At 38.9% G+C, this 18,321-nt stretch overlaps 1 protein-coding gene across 3 annotated transcripts in view; it reads right to left on the bottom strand.

Moving 5' to 3' along the window:
- The window catches only part of usp13 (ubiquitin specific peptidase 13), a 35,145-nt gene that overhangs the window by 13,733 nt on the left and 3,091 nt on the right, over nt 1-18,321 (bottom strand). Inside the window, exons 2-14 of one of the 3 annotated variants that reach the window (XM_044362102.1) lie at nt 17,613-17,738; nt 15,485-15,545; nt 12,294-12,415; nt 11,415-11,557; nt 10,355-10,539; nt 10,147-10,244; nt 9,852-10,042; nt 8,733-8,804; nt 6,274-6,367; nt 4,211-4,336; nt 1,363-1,516; nt 813-987; nt 584-672 (exon numbers count right to left, since the gene is read on the bottom strand). In XM_044362102.1, the coding sequence (XP_044218037.1) occupies nt 584-672; nt 813-987; nt 1,363-1,516; nt 4,211-4,336; nt 6,274-6,367; nt 8,733-8,804; nt 9,852-10,042; nt 10,147-10,244; nt 10,355-10,539; nt 11,415-11,557; nt 12,294-12,415; nt 15,485-15,545; nt 17,613-17,738 (1,636 nt within the window). Of the gene's footprint in view, nt 1-583; nt 673-812; nt 988-1,362; nt 1,517-4,210; nt 4,337-6,261; nt 6,368-8,732; nt 8,805-9,851; nt 10,043-10,146; nt 10,245-10,354; nt 10,540-11,414; nt 11,558-12,293; nt 12,416-15,484; nt 15,546-17,612; nt 17,739-18,321 lie in introns of all 3 variants that reach the window. The other 2 variants (XM_044362103.1, XM_044362101.1) reach the window with 2 other exon arrangements.

Genomic DNA, 18,321 nt, shown 5'->3' with positions numbered 1-18,321 from the left:
GTCATGATGCACATTTATGAATTTGCTTCTACCGATGGATTTTTGCTTTTAAATTTTGGTGTTTTTCAGCTAATTAGTGGCTTTTATTGTGTTTTTTGCTGCATGATTTTGAGTCATGACTCTTATATCAAACTTTCAAATCTTAGATTGTGTCATGCACTTAGTTTTAAATATCCTCCGCATTGGCCTGTGAATTTGCTACAACTATAATCTCATTCTGGCACCCTGTGCACAAGAAAATATAGTGTTAAGAGGAGTTAAATGCAGTGCCTGTAGACTGTATAAATCTCTCAGATAATATAAGAAACCATCGTTTATTTATCATCAGCTTTCACATATTCTCTATGATGTGAGAATTGGTGGTATCTTACTGGTGAAAACTGTGTTGGGTTAAATGTCTGAACACCCTTGATGTGACTTGTGAATCACAGTTCGATGGTGCCCTCTGCTGGACATTTAAAGTACTTTGGATCCTAATAATAACTGAGTCACTATATCAGTGGGGGCCACTGAATTCAGTGACACCTTAATCTCCCTTATTGTAAAGTGTGGGTTTAGTTAACTAAGCTCTTCAGACATTTACCTAGTTTCTTCGGCACCCAGTCAACCCCAAATGTGAATTTCTTGATCTGAACAACCAGATACTCTGGGAAGGAAGCAAAACGGGAAGTTCTGCAGAGGAAAAAGACAATTTAGAGAAAGAGAATTTAACAAAGGAGTGTAAAGTTAATAAATGCCATTTGTTGTAATTTAAAGAAAGTATCCAGGTTTAGAGTAGTCCTGGGAGGCCTGAGCAGGTGGACCATGCTTACTTGACTCCGGCTGATTTGGCCTGCAGCGCTGAGCTCCAGAAGTCGGGGACGTTCTCCGGCTCTGTAAAGGCCTGCAGGCAGGCGGTGAAGGGGATCCTCGCTCTCACCGGTTCTGGAGGAGCTCTCATGTTCTCCTCAGCGTCCTTCCGTTTGGCCTCGTAAGCCAGCAGCTCCTCTGGTGAAATGAAAACAAGGACAAAAAAAGTGTTAACATCAACAACACGTCTTACAAGTACTGCATTTACGTATAAAAAACTATTGAATGTATTGATATAATTATTGGGTCAACAAATAAGTTCTTCATCTAAATACACAAACATATCCTCGGTCTATACTACACATCTCTCAGTCTGGCACCTCAAGACCTTCTGTGCCCTTATAGAGCAAAACCTGCTAATTCTCCTGCCGGCTGGTGCCACCTGATCCCGGCATCATCATGCCAGCTGTACCATCCACACACAGCTGTGGCTCCATGCTTCAAGCATACTGTGCCACACTGCATGTGTGTGTGTGTGTGTGTGTGTGTGCTTGCGTACGGAAACTCCTTTACCTCGATTGGTGGCAGCCTCGATGGGGGCTGGCAACTGGATGCAGTAGTCCACCCGCTGAGTGTAACGAACCCGACGTGTCTGGCAGCACTGGATTCGCTCCTCCACCAGGAAGCGGAAGGCATCACTTGGATTCTCTGAGCCTGCGCTGTTCCTCTGTAGAAACAACAAAAGAGAAGAAGAAAAAGAAAAAAGAGAGGTTTAAACATGAACAATAAGGTTGGGCAGATATTTAGTTTGATTATATATCAGGCTGATATTCAAGTTTTGTTAAAGGACCAGTGTGTAGGATTTAGTGGCATCTACTGGTGGGGTTGCAGATTGCAACCAACTGAATATCCCTCCCCTCACCCCCCCTCTTCCAAGCATGTAGGAGAACCAACATTGCAGTGCAACATGGCGGGCTGGAAGAGGAGGGCTCATTCTAAGGTAACGAAAACGCGACAATTCTTATTTTCAGGTGATTATACACTAATGAAAACATACTTATGAATATTATATTCCATTCCTGCAAACAGATCCCTCTAAATCTTACACACTGGTCCTTTAAATACAGTAAATACAGTATTCAGGTTACAGAATATAAACAGTCTACACCTGCAATCAACAATCACTTTTCTCCACATATTAAAGTTTGCTAATCATGTTGACACTTAATTGTTTGTCAGTGATTTTTTTTAACAATTGAAAGTTTTCTAAAAAAAAAATCATCAATAAATATTATTTGAAAGAAAGCTATTTTGAATACTGCATGTCTACTTAAGAGCTATGCTGCCACCAACATGACAGCACAAGGTTTGAAATGCAGCTCTATCTATAAGCTATTCTTTGCTGTGGTCTATTAAAGTTTCCTGACGTGGCTCCAACGCAATCTGTTTGACCCAGATATCTTAGTACACTCATTCATAATGTAAATGCAGCTCTTTTAATTTAGGAACCGCCTCAGTTAACCATACCCTCCATAGCTGAGAGTGTTAACATCTTTTCAGAACTGTGGGCAGATTATTCATTATCGCCGAGCGGCTCTGTGTCCTCTCACTACGTCTGAACAGCAGGGGTCATTGAAGTTTACAGTGTATTTATTTGAAGACTGTGATGAAGGATGGCGTTGGGACTTCACACACCAGTTTGCACGACGGGCTCTCTGCAAGCCAGTCCTTCTATTCTAAGAAGCTACAGATATACACAAGTTATAATTTTACTCTGGGCAAATATGCAGGCTGACATCGACAGAGGAAAATGTTGCTGATGCTAGCTTTAGTCAGGTTCAGTCTATGTCTGGCTAACTAAATCAGTATCTAGATTACAGACAGCTGTAAGAGGCCAGCAAGAGTACTAAAGAAGGTTCGACAGTAAGGGCCTTTTTGGAGCAAACCAAGTTCACATGATGTGGGATTTCTTTTACCGGATGCTGCAACTACAGAGGAGAAATTGAGGCTGGGAGAATCTGTGTTGTTTGTTTTGTTGATCTCCACGACATGAGGTGAAGGAAGTGTCAGGTCCAAGTCAGGGCATGTCTCCTGTGGCACGGGCAGACTAGGAAGCATTATCTGGCCTCCCTGTGTAACAGATAGCGCAAGCTATATATATATTCTGGTTGAGAACGACACGTCAGAGCACCCCATGTGTGTGTCGACCCACCAAGGAGACTGTGTGCTGTGTTTAGTCAAAAACAGACCCTCCCTTTCAATTCAAACTGCCTGTCTATGTGTGTCAGGGGTCACACGTAGTCCAGCTATTTTGTGAATATGTTATTATTTCACAGAGAAGAAAAATTCAAGAGGATCAGTTTTATGAAAGGCAGCATCCCTTTGAACATGAATCAAAGTAAATGTACCCTTCATAGTCATGGTTAATCACATTTCTAGAATGAGCGAAAACAACTGATGGCAACTGAGCAATCACCGTGACAACTAGGCAAATCCATCGGCTGTTTAAGCATAAACTGGGTTGAAAGCTCAGGAAAAAAAGGAAGAGGACCTTGTGTTAAGATTATTTTGTCAAACTATACATTAAGAATAATAATTATTGAATACCTTGTTGAAGAAAAAGTTGTGGATAAAGGGGACATCAGCAAAATCTTTAAGAAACGTCATCTGAGGACCATTAATTCATATGAAATTTCATGGGGGAAAAAAATGTTAAAATTGATGGAGGACATTGTCTCCTTTGAATCTCTATAACATTCAGTGATGTGATGTTTGGTCTCATTTTTTAATTCATGTAAAGAAAGAGGAAGTAAACATTCCTACTATAAAATGTGCTGCCCCATTTGGTGTATTGTCTCATATTAGCTAATTTTATGTGCCCAGATTTGTTCTGCTTCCCGTTTTTCAGTGATTTACTGTAAGATTTTGTCTTATGTTGTATTATGTTCTTTATGTGTTAGAAAAGTGAATTTAAATGTAAATAACAAAAAGGAAATTGGGCAGTAGTTATGTATCTTGTTCTGAATTTAAAGTGTTGGATAGATGGACCAGCCAAATAATAATAAAAAAAAAAACTAGCAAAAACAGGAGCAAAACATACATTTTCATGTTATCTGCCTTTGCTGCAATATGGAAAGCTTTTGATAACATACTGTGATTAACAAATCCTCAAAACAAATCATGCAACTCTCACTCTATCATGCAAACAAGTCTAGATGCCGCACTACAAATACTGACAACAAATACGTGCCTGTGTGTGTGTGTGTGTGTGTGTGCAGCTTTATCAACTCAGTGTCAGTGTCTAACGCCTCAACACTTGTTCTAGGTTTTAAAGTGATTCTTCTGGTGTCAACGTGCATACCAACATGAACTACTTACATTTTGAATATTTTGACCTGCACAGAGTTTAAGTTTCACTCACCTCCACCAGGTTGATGATGTGCAGGAAGAACTCCTGGGCGTCTTGTTGTCTGTTGGAGGAAAACTCTGGGTGTCCCCTGCTGACCAGGGACTTCAACATCCGGGGAGAGACGCCCTTCTGCTGGTGCTGGAAAGAGAACATTCGGGCATTACACCCACTGACTGTCCAGCACCAGTGAAGAAATTTCCAGTGAATCCAATATGATACGAAGAACTGAGTCACATCCAGAGAGGAGCCTTGATTTTGCATGCAGATAATTGCTTTTGCTCAGCTGAAGAATGTTTAATATTATATCCAGATAGTATCATTTTCATTGTGCGGTCCAAGACTATGCTGCCAAGCATCATTAATAGCTCAGAAAATGGCTGAACCTCAAAGTTTAGTATGCAGAAACGGTAAAGAATCCACAATGAAAAATTGGCATCAGTTATTAAAAAGGGGTTTGATGTAGGGAGCCTCCTAACTAGAGAATAAAATCTTGTCTATTATTATCTGTGAGAATCACTTGATACTTAACAATTAATATTTAGGGGAAGGGGATACATCTAGAGGAAGCAGCGTGTGACTAGAAAAGGAGTTTCTGCTGTGTAAAATGTGATTTAAAGTCATCCATAAACTAAATATCTTACAGTGGGGTTAGGGTAGGTAGGGTTAGGGTTAATATAACTGAGTATATTTGGTCAGTGAAATTTTGAGGTACTTGTACTTTACTTGAGTATTTCCCTTTTCTGCTACTCCACTACATTTCAGAGGGAAATACTGTATTTTTTTACTACACTGAATATATTTAACAGCCAGTTATAAATAACTTTGCAGATTAAGATTTTACAAACAAAATTATGATACATGATTAGAGATTAAACTACCCGACAGTAAATAGAGTAGTTAATATTACCTCACTTGCCCGAAGTTTGCTCACCCCGAGCAACATTATAATGCTGCTTAGATGTTAATGAATCAGTACCAGCAATGATATAATAGGATATAAAATAATGTAATAAAACAGGGGCCATTTAACTCCACAACATGTATTTTTACTTTTGATACTTTAAGTACATTTTGCTCATGATACTTCTGTACTTTCACTTAAATAAAGGGTTTGAATGCAAGACTTTTACTTGTAAAGGAGTTTGTTTATACTGTTTTATTGCTTTGTCCACCACTGATATCTTATATATGAATAATGCTTATAATTGATTGATGATTGAATGCCAATCTAATAAATATAAAGTAGAGACATCCTGCCACACCAGTAAACTATCCATATGTAATCAAACCAAGCCATTTTAATGATAATTAATTAATGATCATTTTAATGGGTAATATTGTCTTAGTACAAACTGAGCACAACATGCCAACACAAGCCCCTCCCCCGTATATCTTCCCAGCTGTCAATATGTGTCCAAACCTGACTCCACCATCACATGTGGAGGAAGTGCAGGATCACAGCTCTGTGCTATCAATTACTGTAGCTGGTAAGGCTTACAAGAAGCCCGGGGCTTACAGACCTAGTGCTGGGTCCCATTATGCTTTAATGGCTTTCCTCTTCTAATTTCCTGCCAGCTGTGTTTAAAAAGGCTATGATTTCATAACATGTGTATTCGAATTGGTAAAACAAAAACACATGGAAAACATAAAAAGCCATAGGCTGCTCAAGAGGCTACAATCATCAAGCACAGCTAGCATTTGCGACAAAATTAAGATGTGATGCAGCGATGTATTAGAGCTGTGCCTGGAGCTGAGTTCGAAAACAATTTGAGTTGCACATTTCAGATCGCAGCCAACAGCTACCTTCAGACTAACACGATGTTTGACAATGTATCTAAAAATCACGTCTTTTTGTTTCAACAAGCTCGTCTGCAGCTGTCACAGATACAGAAAGGTATGCAAGCTCAAGAGAATGACAAGGCTTTGCATTTTAAAATTGGGACAATTGATCTAGATTCTTAAACAGCATCTTCAGTCATTAAGTGGAAAAAGACTCATTCTGCTACCACTCAGTATTAACATGCGTCTGTCGGTTATGGACCCAGTTTGGGAGCTGGACATACCCAGTTTAATACCTTGTATTCTTCTTTCATCACCTGTTCAATGAGCTCAGATTTCATGGGTGGTTTGGAGTACTGGCCTGAGAGCAGCCCGTGTCCCAGTTTAGCCCTGCCGGACAAAAACAAAAGCATAAATGTTAGAACAGAAGTTTGTTTTAGACTTGTTGGATTTTTTTTGGTTTTCACCCTGAAGGCACATGTTGTGTTTACTCCTCAGAATAAACATTTCTTCAGACAATACACCAGAGGACCTTGTGTCTAACTTGTTAACTCTGACTTTTCAGTCTCACAAAGCTGGCACGAATTCAAACTGACCTTGGTTGCCACAGTAACCAGCACCACAGACCAGACCAGAACCAGCATTGTGCAAGGAGCTGAAATAAATAACTACAATCACTTTGCTATTCTCTCCCTATTTCCTTAAATCCATCAATTTCTTCATATTCTTTTAACTGTTTTGGTTTATCACTGGTCTCTTCTGCAGACGTGACGGTAGAAAGTACATAATTTATTTGAGAACAAAATATTTCATAACATAAATCTTTGTTCCTTCTTCGGACTACAGAAACAGGATGTGTTATTCAACAAACCACACGGTAATTGTTGGGGTCAAACTCAAAACATTTCAGTAAAATCAGTCTCACCAGTATCACTTTCCTCAAATGCCTACTGTATATTCAGATTCACATCAGTCTTATATTGTTTTATACTAAAAGGTGTGACAGAAGGATGAGAATTTATACTCATCTCTCTTTTACACTTTATCAAGAAAGATGAAAAAGTACAATATAAAAAGAGCATTTATATTGCAAGAATTCAGTTGATTTAAGATTAAATATTCTCCCAAAAAGATTAAATTATAGACTAAAAATGGTGAATAACGATTTACATTTGATACACATTAAACACATAAGCGATTCCTTGTGTGTTCTTTATATGATGACAGGAGATCGATGGGTTTTCATGATATCCCCAGTAAGAAAATTAAACTGGGTAAATAGGGTGTAGCACCAACAGTTATTGTTTTCATCATCAGACCATCATGACCATCTTTTTGACTGCAGTATTGTAAATATAAATCTCACTCTTTCTGCTTATACTTTGTATCTGGAAATCTTATTCATGCAAAGTGGTATCATCAATTTAATTAGGATAATCCTACCTATCTGACACTCTGCCTCCAGTGCTTTTAAGAGAGATAAATACAGACCTCAGACATCAGGATACACAGATTCTATCACCTGATTTGGTGCTGACAGGCTCAATCAAACCAGAACGGGGACAGATAAACACATTTATCTGGCAATGTGCCTCAGTAAGTTCTGTTACTGCTGGTTATGATTTACAGTCTGCATTACCAGGACTGAATCACTGACAGAAGAAACCTGGACTCAACTGATCCTCCTGATGTTCTGTTGCGGCGTGGACTTATCAGCCAAACACCAAGGAAGGAGGGTGCCCACCTGATGACCCCACCTACCCCCACTTTTATCACCTACCCCCACTCAAGGAATGCCTGCCAAGTCCTGTGAACTGAACAAATGTTTATCTGGGAATGTGCCTCAGAATATGAAACGTGGATTCACATAACCGATATTTATTACCTGCTTGGCTGGGACTCAACTTGCCTTTCAGTCAGCATCTGACTGGCCTCTTGCAACACACACGGCGTACATGACAAAATACACCAGATATTTTCCAGAACATGCTGGAAAAATGCTTTCATCCAGACAAATATGTACTATTTACTGGCTTAACTAAGATTCATATACTTCTTATAAAACTGCAATGTCAAGCATTTTAATTAAACTTGCAGTGTAGAACTTATACATATAAATGAACATTTGTTACATTCAAGCTCTTGCCACAGTTCACACACAATGCTGATTAAGCCTATCACTGCCAGGTAAATCTCTCTGTATTTCACAGTATGTGGAGTTTTTAAATCTGGTGTTGGTGGCAACATTCCTGCGCTTGCCGGATGAATGCATACTGCACATGCTCTACAGGCAGAGCATGTGCACCAGAGATTTCTGCTGGCCAAGTGGCTAACTTTCAGTTAGCTCTCTGCTAACTTAAACGGGGATAAAATAATTTAATCGTGCGGCTCTTCTAGACTTTCCAATGTTATTGGACCAAATGGATCAAATTCTGATTCATTTCACAGGGGTTGTGTGACACTCAAAACAATTTATCCACCGTTTTACAGCTGCGACAGTAGTGACGGAGTAGGCTATGGCGGAGGCTATGACATAAACACGTACCAACGGTGTTTTTGTAACTACTCTCACTGCCAGAAGGGGGAGACAAAAGTCCTGCACTCCAGCTCTACCAAGATACAAATGTGTTACTCATAACAAAACTTCAGCCTTTTTTTTTAACCTTTTTCAGCCATAGAGACAGCAGCAGCTGGAAAAAGCCTTCACTTGTTTGTGCTTTACAACACTACATTATGTAACACTGGAGTCACTTACATTTGTGTGGCAAAGTCCTGGGAGGGGTCCAGGGGTGAATAGTCAAATATCCTCTGAAGATTGCCCACATACCTAAAGATCAAAATACATGTCACACGTTCACCACAGATGGGGCACATGGAAACAAACAAGATACTAACATCTTCAACCTGCAGCCATATTAGTTGTTTCAATACCTTGTAGGTTTTTAAATGAAGTATCGGTTTTGTGTTATTTTGTATTTACCTCCACAGATATCAGTGAAAAAATAGAGCAACATCAGTAATTGCAAGCAAACAAGTACAAGAAGGTGGAAAATAAATCATACTGCAATATTGCAAGCACCACTATAAAGATGCATCATATACATACTTAATTTCATGAGTTAATGCCTCTTTATTGATGTTGTTTGTCAATTTGTTCATTTGAGAGAAAATGTTACTACAAAAACAAAATGATAGACACAAAATGTGGATCTTCCGGGGCCTAACTAGTATGTTTTTCGGGCCCCTTTAACATTAAAATGTCATTTTGACCTGAGCATCTATAATCGAACAATCTGTCCTATTGAACCTCTGTTAGGTGTCTCATGTTGCTTAGAAACTTGAAAGTCGAAATGCTGTAACTGCTAATTGACAAATTCCTTTTAACTGTAATTCAACCTAATAGAAACCTAATTTGTAATAATAATTCATTTTATTTGTAATATTTTTTTGTAATTATTATCAAGTTACAGAGTTAAAGTCTTCTTCCGTGATGTCTTGCATCTACAGTACCTCCTGTAGTTACAACAAAGACACAGTAAAGATCTAAAATGGAAACAGCCAATGAAATCATGCATCAAAGTTATGTTCCCTGCTCATTGTGTGATTCTATTTACACTTGAAGTCACAATGGCTTCCTTAAAAAGGCCTTTTGTTGCTATAAAAAAAGCCTAAACATCCAACTTTATGTTCAAGACTGTCCTTGTGAGTGAAATTTGATATTGTAATTTGACAGGTATTGCAATTTTCATCACAATCACAATTTTCAGAGAAGACAAAAGATGACCAAAGACGACAAAAGATTTATATACAATAGTTTCTGAATCAATATTACATTTTTTCCTCTCTAAGTGACGTTTCATCACAGCGTACTCACATCCTCTGGAAGTCTGGGATGCTGAAGAGGACCTGCATTACTGTGCCGAGGTAGCAGCTGTTGCCCAGGTTTTTGATGCCCGTGTAACCAGAACCATACACCGCCTTCAGCTTCATGCCCGACTCCTGGATCACCTCCCATTCGCTGACCCGCGGCCGGGCATTATTGTCTGTGTGGTGGCCATTCTCTGTCTAAAGGAGTAATGAGAAGAAAAGTCTTTAGTGTGGAGGCTACAGTAAACAGCTGGATGGTGCTGATACAAAAGTGAATAGTAAAACCAGCTTGACTAACTTACTCTTTTCTGCATCTGTAGCATGTCTATTCCAAAGTGTGACAAGTGTTCTGATATGTGGGGGTCCAACACAGCTTCTTCTTCCTCAAATGAATAGACGTCTAAAACCAAAAGATCAGTCAAATAGTGAAAAATTAGGAGACAGAGTTTTGCCTAAAACTGTATTTTCTGATGTGAAATAATGAGAAGCTTCCTTCTTTGTGTCTCAGACCTGCTCCATCTGGGGTTATGGTGTCCAGTTTGACAGCCAGCGGGTAGTTAGTCTCTCTGTAGTGCTCCAGAGCGTGGCCATTGCCTCCGCTCCCATCAAAGAACCACTTCCCGCAGAGCACCGCTCCATCTGTCAGGTTCAGCCACAGGTTTTCTCTCATCTCGCACTTCTGACACTTCCAGCCGCTGACAACAGAGAAACAGAGACTCTCATTACGGTCGTGTTGTTGTTTAATCATGCAGTCGTGCTGAGACTCAATGAATGACACTTTTTAAATGATCGGAAATTGCATCTTGCTCACCAGCAAGTTAGGAAGTTATCAGATTTATATTCTGACTGTACTTGTAAACAGACCTGATAAAAAGGGCAAACAGAAAGTAATGGAATATATAATATAATCAAAACTCAGTGTTTACTGGGATAAGTAGAGGCCAATCTACCTAACCTTTTCACAGTAGGAAATAGAGTGCAGTATTCTTGCAGTAATTGCTTGGACCATTATACAAAGGACCATTCCATCAACCTCTGTGTTTACTCCCCGTATGCGATGCATGACTTTCACAAAATACTGCTATCCTCTCACCTCTGCATGAACAGAGATCTACTTTGATAATTTGAATATTCTTTGGGTTGAATGTAAAATATTTTAGAGGTTTTACCGAGAAAACTTCCTGTATAAATAATCTGTACAATAATCAAAAGGGAGTTATGACTTCTTTCTTGTGTTAGACTTTCTATGGGAATCATTTCTATCTATTCTAATACCACCACACTGCTGTTCCCATCTTGGGTGTCTTTTATGGAAGTAAGATTAAGATTAAGAGTAATTTGCTTAAAGACGTGAATAAAATACACATAATGCTTGCTTATCCCCATCATGGCAGAAGACTGAAAAGGTTAAACCAAGTGTTGTGTGAGGGAAATTACATTTTTAGGAGAAAATACATTCATTTTGACTCCTTAGGTTTTACGATGTTGTGGTTAATGGAAAGCACAAATTTAAAGCCCATTGTATAAATTATATAGTGATATAATCAGTGTGGCTTTGTGTCCGTCCTACCTGGGTGGGATCCTGACCCCGTTATCCAGCTGTCTGAGGCTCCTGGCATGTCTGGACACCTGGATCTCCTCCTCCCAGGACTCAGGCTCCTGCTTCTTGTAAGCTGATGGTGCATTGAGCACGGCATCACAGGCGATGGTCACCTGGACGTCAGATGAGACAACCGAGGTTATTGTCTACTGTCTGTTATCGACAGTGTTTTCAAATATAAGAATTGATATTTTCTACTGTGAAAGCATTCAATTTATATCACTAAACCTTAACTGTAAGTTGTCAGTCAACAGAAAGGGCAACAGTGGACATGCAAGACTTATGCAGGACACTATGAAGCAGCACCACATCAAGCACTTTATTAAGCATAGAAAACCAGGGCAGCACTATGATGCTAAAGTAGCACAGAAACAAAACATGCAAACCATCTTTAAATAAGAAAGGTAGTCATCAGGAACCATTACATTTTTGAAAGTCACATTATATGATACATGCATAAAATATTTTGAAAAACCAACTCCCTGGGCATGCCAGAAACCAACCATGATTCAGTGAAGAAGCTTAAACTGCTCCATGCAAGCAGAGAAACAAAGAGGTGATAGAAGCATCTACATGTGCTTTCATTGGTTCCCCCCAAAATCTGAAACACCAAAATCATCTAAATTAAAAACATTTAGGTGAGCTTATACCTACCAGAGGTTATGTAAAAACTCTGCGTGTGCACAGAATATTTTATTATACTGTATTCTTGATTGCAAATGTTAGAAACTCTCACTTTAACCTAGACAAGTGAACAAATTCAGGCTGATTGAAGGGGAACCACTGAGTGCACCTTCCCATGGACATGCATGGAAATACACAGAGCCCGTGCAGCAGTGACTCACTGACCAGAGCGGGCAACTCCTCAATATTTGGTAAGGGGATCTCGAAGTGGTCTGGAAAAATGACGAGCTTGGCCTCATCCTCATATTCATAGTCCTCTCCGTTAAAGTCGCGGTTTAGCTCTAAATCTTCAAGGGCAGAAGCAAACATTTAGTCAGCTGCTGTTTGATAGTGACTGACATCTGATAAGCACGTCATGATCGGATTATTCCTCGGTTATTTTTAATTTTATGATCTGTTCTTTTTTGTTCTTGAGTGTGAGGTCTGCTCTTTTTTTATTTTACTGTCTTGCTTCTCTCCTTTAGTCAGTAACATATCAGTCTGAAAGAGAAATAAAAGATGAAGCCTAAGATGAAACAATCAGTGGCATCTTTTTTTTTTTTTTTTTACTTCAGTGAGAGAATGACTTTAAACGATGCTGATGACTCTCTCACTGAGACAGGACATTTATATTTAGGCATTTAGCACACACTCATCACCAGCAGTTTACAGTTACAATTACTAACGAGTTACTGAGGAGGATTTGAATTAGTGACAGTGATTTGTGCAGCTATGGAACCATAATTTTATCATTGATCGTATAATTAAACTAAATTATCAAAATCAGGGCTGGAAGTTTTTTTATCATCAATAAATTGGCCAATTATTTCCCCGATTAATCAACAAATTGTTTTGTCAAAAAAATAAATAAATAGTGAAAAGTGCCCGTCACAATTCCTGAAAGCCCAAGGTGACAACTTGTTATATCTGACCAACAATCCAAAACCTGAAGACCTTTAGTTTACTATCAAGTAAGACAAATAAAAACATCAAGTCATCACAATCAAGACGTTGCGATGTTTATTGTATAATCGAATAGTCATATCAATAAAAATGTAAAAATGTAAAAATGACAAACATTTGCTGGTTCTAGCTTCTCAAATGGGAGGACTTCATGCTTTTCTTTGCCTTATATGATCGTAAACTGAATATCTTTAGTTTTTGACTGTTGGTTGGACAAAACAAGTCATTTAAAAATGTCACCTTGGACTCTGGGAAATTAAAAATTTTAAAGAAACTATAGAAAATTTTCAGTATTTTCTGATGTTTTATAGACAAAACAATGAATCATTTAATAGAACAAATAATCAGCAGATTAACTGATAATTAAAATAATCATTAGTTGCAGCCGTAGCTGGAATCTGAATATATTTGACATTTTTGCTGGAAAAAAATGACTTAAAAGATCAAACAATTATCAAAGTACTTTCTCTCCTCCGTCGATCAACTGATCAATTAATTGACTAATAATTTCAGCTCCAATCAAAATGATATCAAACTTAAATTGAACCAGAAACCTAGAGGAAGCCCTCTCTTAATTCACTGGCCATATAGAGTTGTCGTCCTCCACCAGCCTAAAGTCGAGTAATGACTCATCAAACAGGATCATAGGTTATCCCTGACATTGTTATTGTGGCTGCTGGTTTCATGGTAACATCGGAGGTAAACAGCTAGCGGCTTGATTAGATCACCGGACTGGTATGGAGATGACGGTGGATACATACATGCCTGCTGTCACATCAAAAGATCAAAACGGACGACAGTGTGAATCGTCCCAGAGAAGGACTTCTTAAGAAAAAGTCAGAGACTGAGTCAAACGTTGGCGAGAGGGTTTGACTTAATGTACAGCTGTCAGACTGAGGGCAGTGGATAAAGCAGTCTAATGAAGTCTGTACGATAAGAAAACAGGAACAATCAATAATGTAGAAGGTTGAGTGGAAGGAATTCCTCCTCCGGCAGTGAGGGAGGGTGAGAAGAGGGAGGGAGCGAGACACCCGGTCCTCGCCGAGCAGCATCATAGCAGTGGTAGAAGTGTGTCAGCCTAGGACGGTTGACAGGTGGTGGCAGCTGAGAGGCTGGCGAGTGACAGGAGGCGGCCCCACTGTAAACCAAGCACCCCCTCCCCACCCAAAGGAGGGGGGAGGAGGGCCGGCTGCGCATGTGGCACTTTGATTTAGAACAGTTACCAACCACATATACAAATAAATGGGCTATATATAGAGCACAGGAGGAGTAGGAGAAGGAGGAGGAGGACAGGGTCTCATCATGGGAAATATCTGACACTTCGGGTAAAGGCCGACTGGCGGGTCTTCACAGTGTAACAAACAATAACACTAGATTGTAATGGAAGGCGTTCCTTCAGTCGAGAGAGGCGTTTCTGATACAAAATTCACATTTAAATACAAAAAATGTTAAATGCATCCAGAGCTGTATCTCTGTTTCTGTCACCAAATAGCTTCATGTTGTTTTCAGCTATGAGGGCAATGCCAGTGACTACGAGGGTTGACTTAGCAACAAGGGGTTTAATCCTGCCTCTAACCAGTTCTTTTACTCCTCCCCTGTACTTAAGTAAGATTTTGAGGTGAGTATTACCATTTTCTGCTACTTTAAACTTCTACTTCAGCACGTTTCAAAGGGAAATATTGTGCTTTTTACTGTACAATATTTATTTTACATCTATAGTTACTGCTTACTTTTCAAATGAAAATTTTACATTAAGAAAATTTGTATAACCTGTCTTCTTGGAGCCCCTTGTCACGTTTCAAGTGTCTATCAGTTATTAGCAGTTGCACCAAAGACAGATTCACCCTCTAAACTTCTCACATGGCTCATTTAAATAACTGTTTGAGGCCCAAAGAGATTAAACTATCTAATATTTCCCCCAAAAACACAACAATTAAAGAAAAGTCAAAAAATTAGTACAAATTTGTGAAGCAGAACTTTGTTTTATGTTCTTTCGTACCTCATTAATCATCTCATGACTCACCGGATTTATCTTGTGACCCCAGCTTGGGGACCACTGGACTTGACGACTTAACTGTATATAAAGTAGTTAAAATTAGCTGCACCTGGAGCAGCTACAGCATTAAAATGCTATGTACGCACTCATGCATCTGTATTAATAGTCGAATAGTGTAATATAAAATAATGTATCGGTCACACAGGACGTTTTTCTAAGAGTCCTTTTACTTGTGATACTTCAAGTATATTTAGCTGATAATACTTCTGCAGTTTTGTTTTGTACATTTTGAATGCAGGACTTCGACTTGAAATTGAATATGTACAGTATACATTATTGTACTGATACTTTTAGTGAATAAAAATATCAGAGAACTTCTTCCACCACTGCCTCTGACTGACAGACAGACTTAACCTACCTAGGAACACTTTTCCGTTTCTCCGTCTGGGGATGGCACCTCCTGCAGCTCCTGTGGCTTTCTGTGAGGAAACAGAAAGCAAGTGAGATTAAATTGGATCAAATAACCCTCATCACATTAAAAACATCCTATAACACTTCAAATTCCTCTCTCTGTAAATTGCTGAAAAAAAGCTTGTATGCTTTGCTTTGACAGCAGTCCAGATGGTTGTCATTTTGTTAGAAATAGATGCTGGATGTTCGAGCCGGGTCAGGTTACAGGGCGAGGGGAAAACCCCCACCATGGCATGGTCAAAATTTAAAAAAAAAAAAAAAAAAAAAAAAATATCAGTGATGAATTGAACTACTCATGTTGCACAGTTTGATTTGTGGCAGATACCATTTACAGTACGTCTAACGTCTTGTGTTTGGGCCTGTCATTGCCTGTAGTTTGTGTCACTCTCTGCTCTTATTATATTTCTCTCTGATACATGTCTTAAACAGTGATGGAGAAACATTTTAGTCTGCTAGCAACACTTGATTGATGCGTGAATCAATCAGCAACCTGCGATCACTTTATCAGTGAAGCCACATGAAACATGAATTTGCCAAATCGCCGACTGGTAGCAAAACAACCCAGTGCCACCCATCGGTCTCCTTCCAGTCCAATCAGCTTCAGGTGACCGCCCATTCACTTGACAGGCAGGAGGACGCCACAGACAGACAGGAAGAGAGAATGCTGACACACTCGAGACCAAGTGGACTCATGGGAAAGAAAAACAGCAGACACGGGAGCCTGCAGAATGCGAGCAGCTGTTTCTGGCCAGATCCAGGCATGGAAATAGCAGCTCTTTACAAAGCAGAGCTTATCTGGGGGCAATTAGAGCCAGTGAGAAAACACGGCAGCAGCTACGGCCTTTGTTGTTCACTATCAACTTTTGAAGCTAGGACTGTTTGGGTCGGTGTGTGATGTGTTCATGTAGAAAAAGCAAGAACTGAGTGAATTTTTTATACATGCAAGAATGGACAAAATAACAGGAACATCACACAACATATTGTAACCCAATGCAACACTACCGAATACTTCAGAGCTGAACCAATATCTCTCTGGCTCTTATTAAAAATTTTAAAACATTACAATCTAGAAGTGAATCAATTAGTCAAATAATGGATTAGTTTAAGTGATTTTTATAGCAGAAATACCAAATATCTGGTTTCAGCTTCTTAAATGTGAGGATCTGCAGCTTTTTTCTGTTTTAAGCAATTGTAAATTTCAGTTTAATATTGCTTTTGAATTGTTGGTTAGATGAAGCGGGCAATCTGAAGTCATCATCTTGAGCTCTGGAAAAGCACGGTTGTTATTTTCTGACACCTAACAGACTAAAGATAATCAGGAAAATAATCAGACAGATTCAGATTATTCCATACTGAAAATTATTACTTGCAGTCCAATTACAATCTTTCTGAATATTTGTTGCAGTTTTTTTACTTTGGATTGCATTATACTGTAAGATGTTCCTGTTATATTGTCTACGTCATGTTCTAATATAGCTGCAATCAGACCAGCATGTAAATTTACTTTTGTGATAATACAGTAAAACTGAAAACATGTCAAGTAAAAGTAACGGTCACAAACACTGAGCCAAACCTCAGTGTGATGGTTAAAACAGTCATGTCCAATGAAGAGGTGAAAACAAAGTTAATATTTTCATATAAAATGTCAAAGGTGACCGAGCATTTCAGATGTAGCCATTTTAGGGGCATCTAATCAGAGATTATCAAAATAATGATAGATGAGTGATATCATCAATTATCTAAAGCACCTTACAGTACAGTACATACTACTGTAGTATCACTGACAGCTGTAGTGTGATGGTCTAATAACTAAACGCCAATGACGCTGAGGCTAAAACAATGTTGGTTCTTTATTGTGTGGGATGACACTGAGAGCAAAGTATCAGAGGATCAAATCATGCCAGATATGGAGATTTTTCCACCTTGGTAAGTCTTTCACATTACATTTTGTAATACTGTCAAAACAAAGATTATCCTCACTCTTATTTCTACCACCAATTCTACTTTGACTGGTACTGTGCTGATTGTAGTCCAGTTAAAAATGAATTAAATTAAGGCCCACGTGGAAAACTTACTTCTTTGACATGTCGTTTGAGATGCATGTAAACGCTCTGCCCTGTTTTGCGATAATGCCTCTCCACATGTTCTCGTCCGAAGCCCAGGAATGTGTTCATACACACATACAGGCCTCCCTCAGACTCCTGCACACATAAAACAAACAGTAGCGATGAATGGCTGTACGAGGTGGAGAACCATGAACACAGCAGCATATTTATATATGTATATATTTATAACACATTGAAAACCTTAAAAATCGCACATTACACATCTTTGAAGTGACATCTTCTATCTTTATTTTGCAAGGTTTCTTAAATTCAACAGTAGCTGGAAAGGAGGGTTTTAGTGCTTACAGTCTATAGTATACACTCACCAGCCACTTCATTAGGTACACCTGTGCAATCTAATGTGATCAAATACAACAGCTCTGCCATAAATTCTACTTTTACGAAGCTTATACATTTTCAGTTTCTGTTGACATTGTCAGAAAGGTGATAATTCTACTTTGTTTATTAGTGAGGTCATAGTGGGTGGTGGTGGTGTACTGGGGTGCATTATATTGAAAAGTGTTCGTAATATTTTGCCCCCCTCATGTATGTTAATGAAGTGGACAAAATATTAAGAACACCATTCAATATAATTTACTCCAGTACACCAGAGCTGTTGTATTGGGTTGCATTTGATTGCACAGGTGTACCTGATACAGTGAGTGTATATCCACAATCA

Source organism: Thunnus albacares, chromosome 9 (assembly GCF_914725855.1).
Source record: "Thunnus albacares chromosome 9, fThuAlb1.1, whole genome shotgun sequence".
In the NCBI taxonomy this organism is placed as follows: Eukaryota; Metazoa; Chordata; class Actinopteri; order Scombriformes; family Scombridae; genus Thunnus; species Thunnus albacares.
This window is presented reverse-complemented; position numbering and strand designations above follow the sequence as displayed.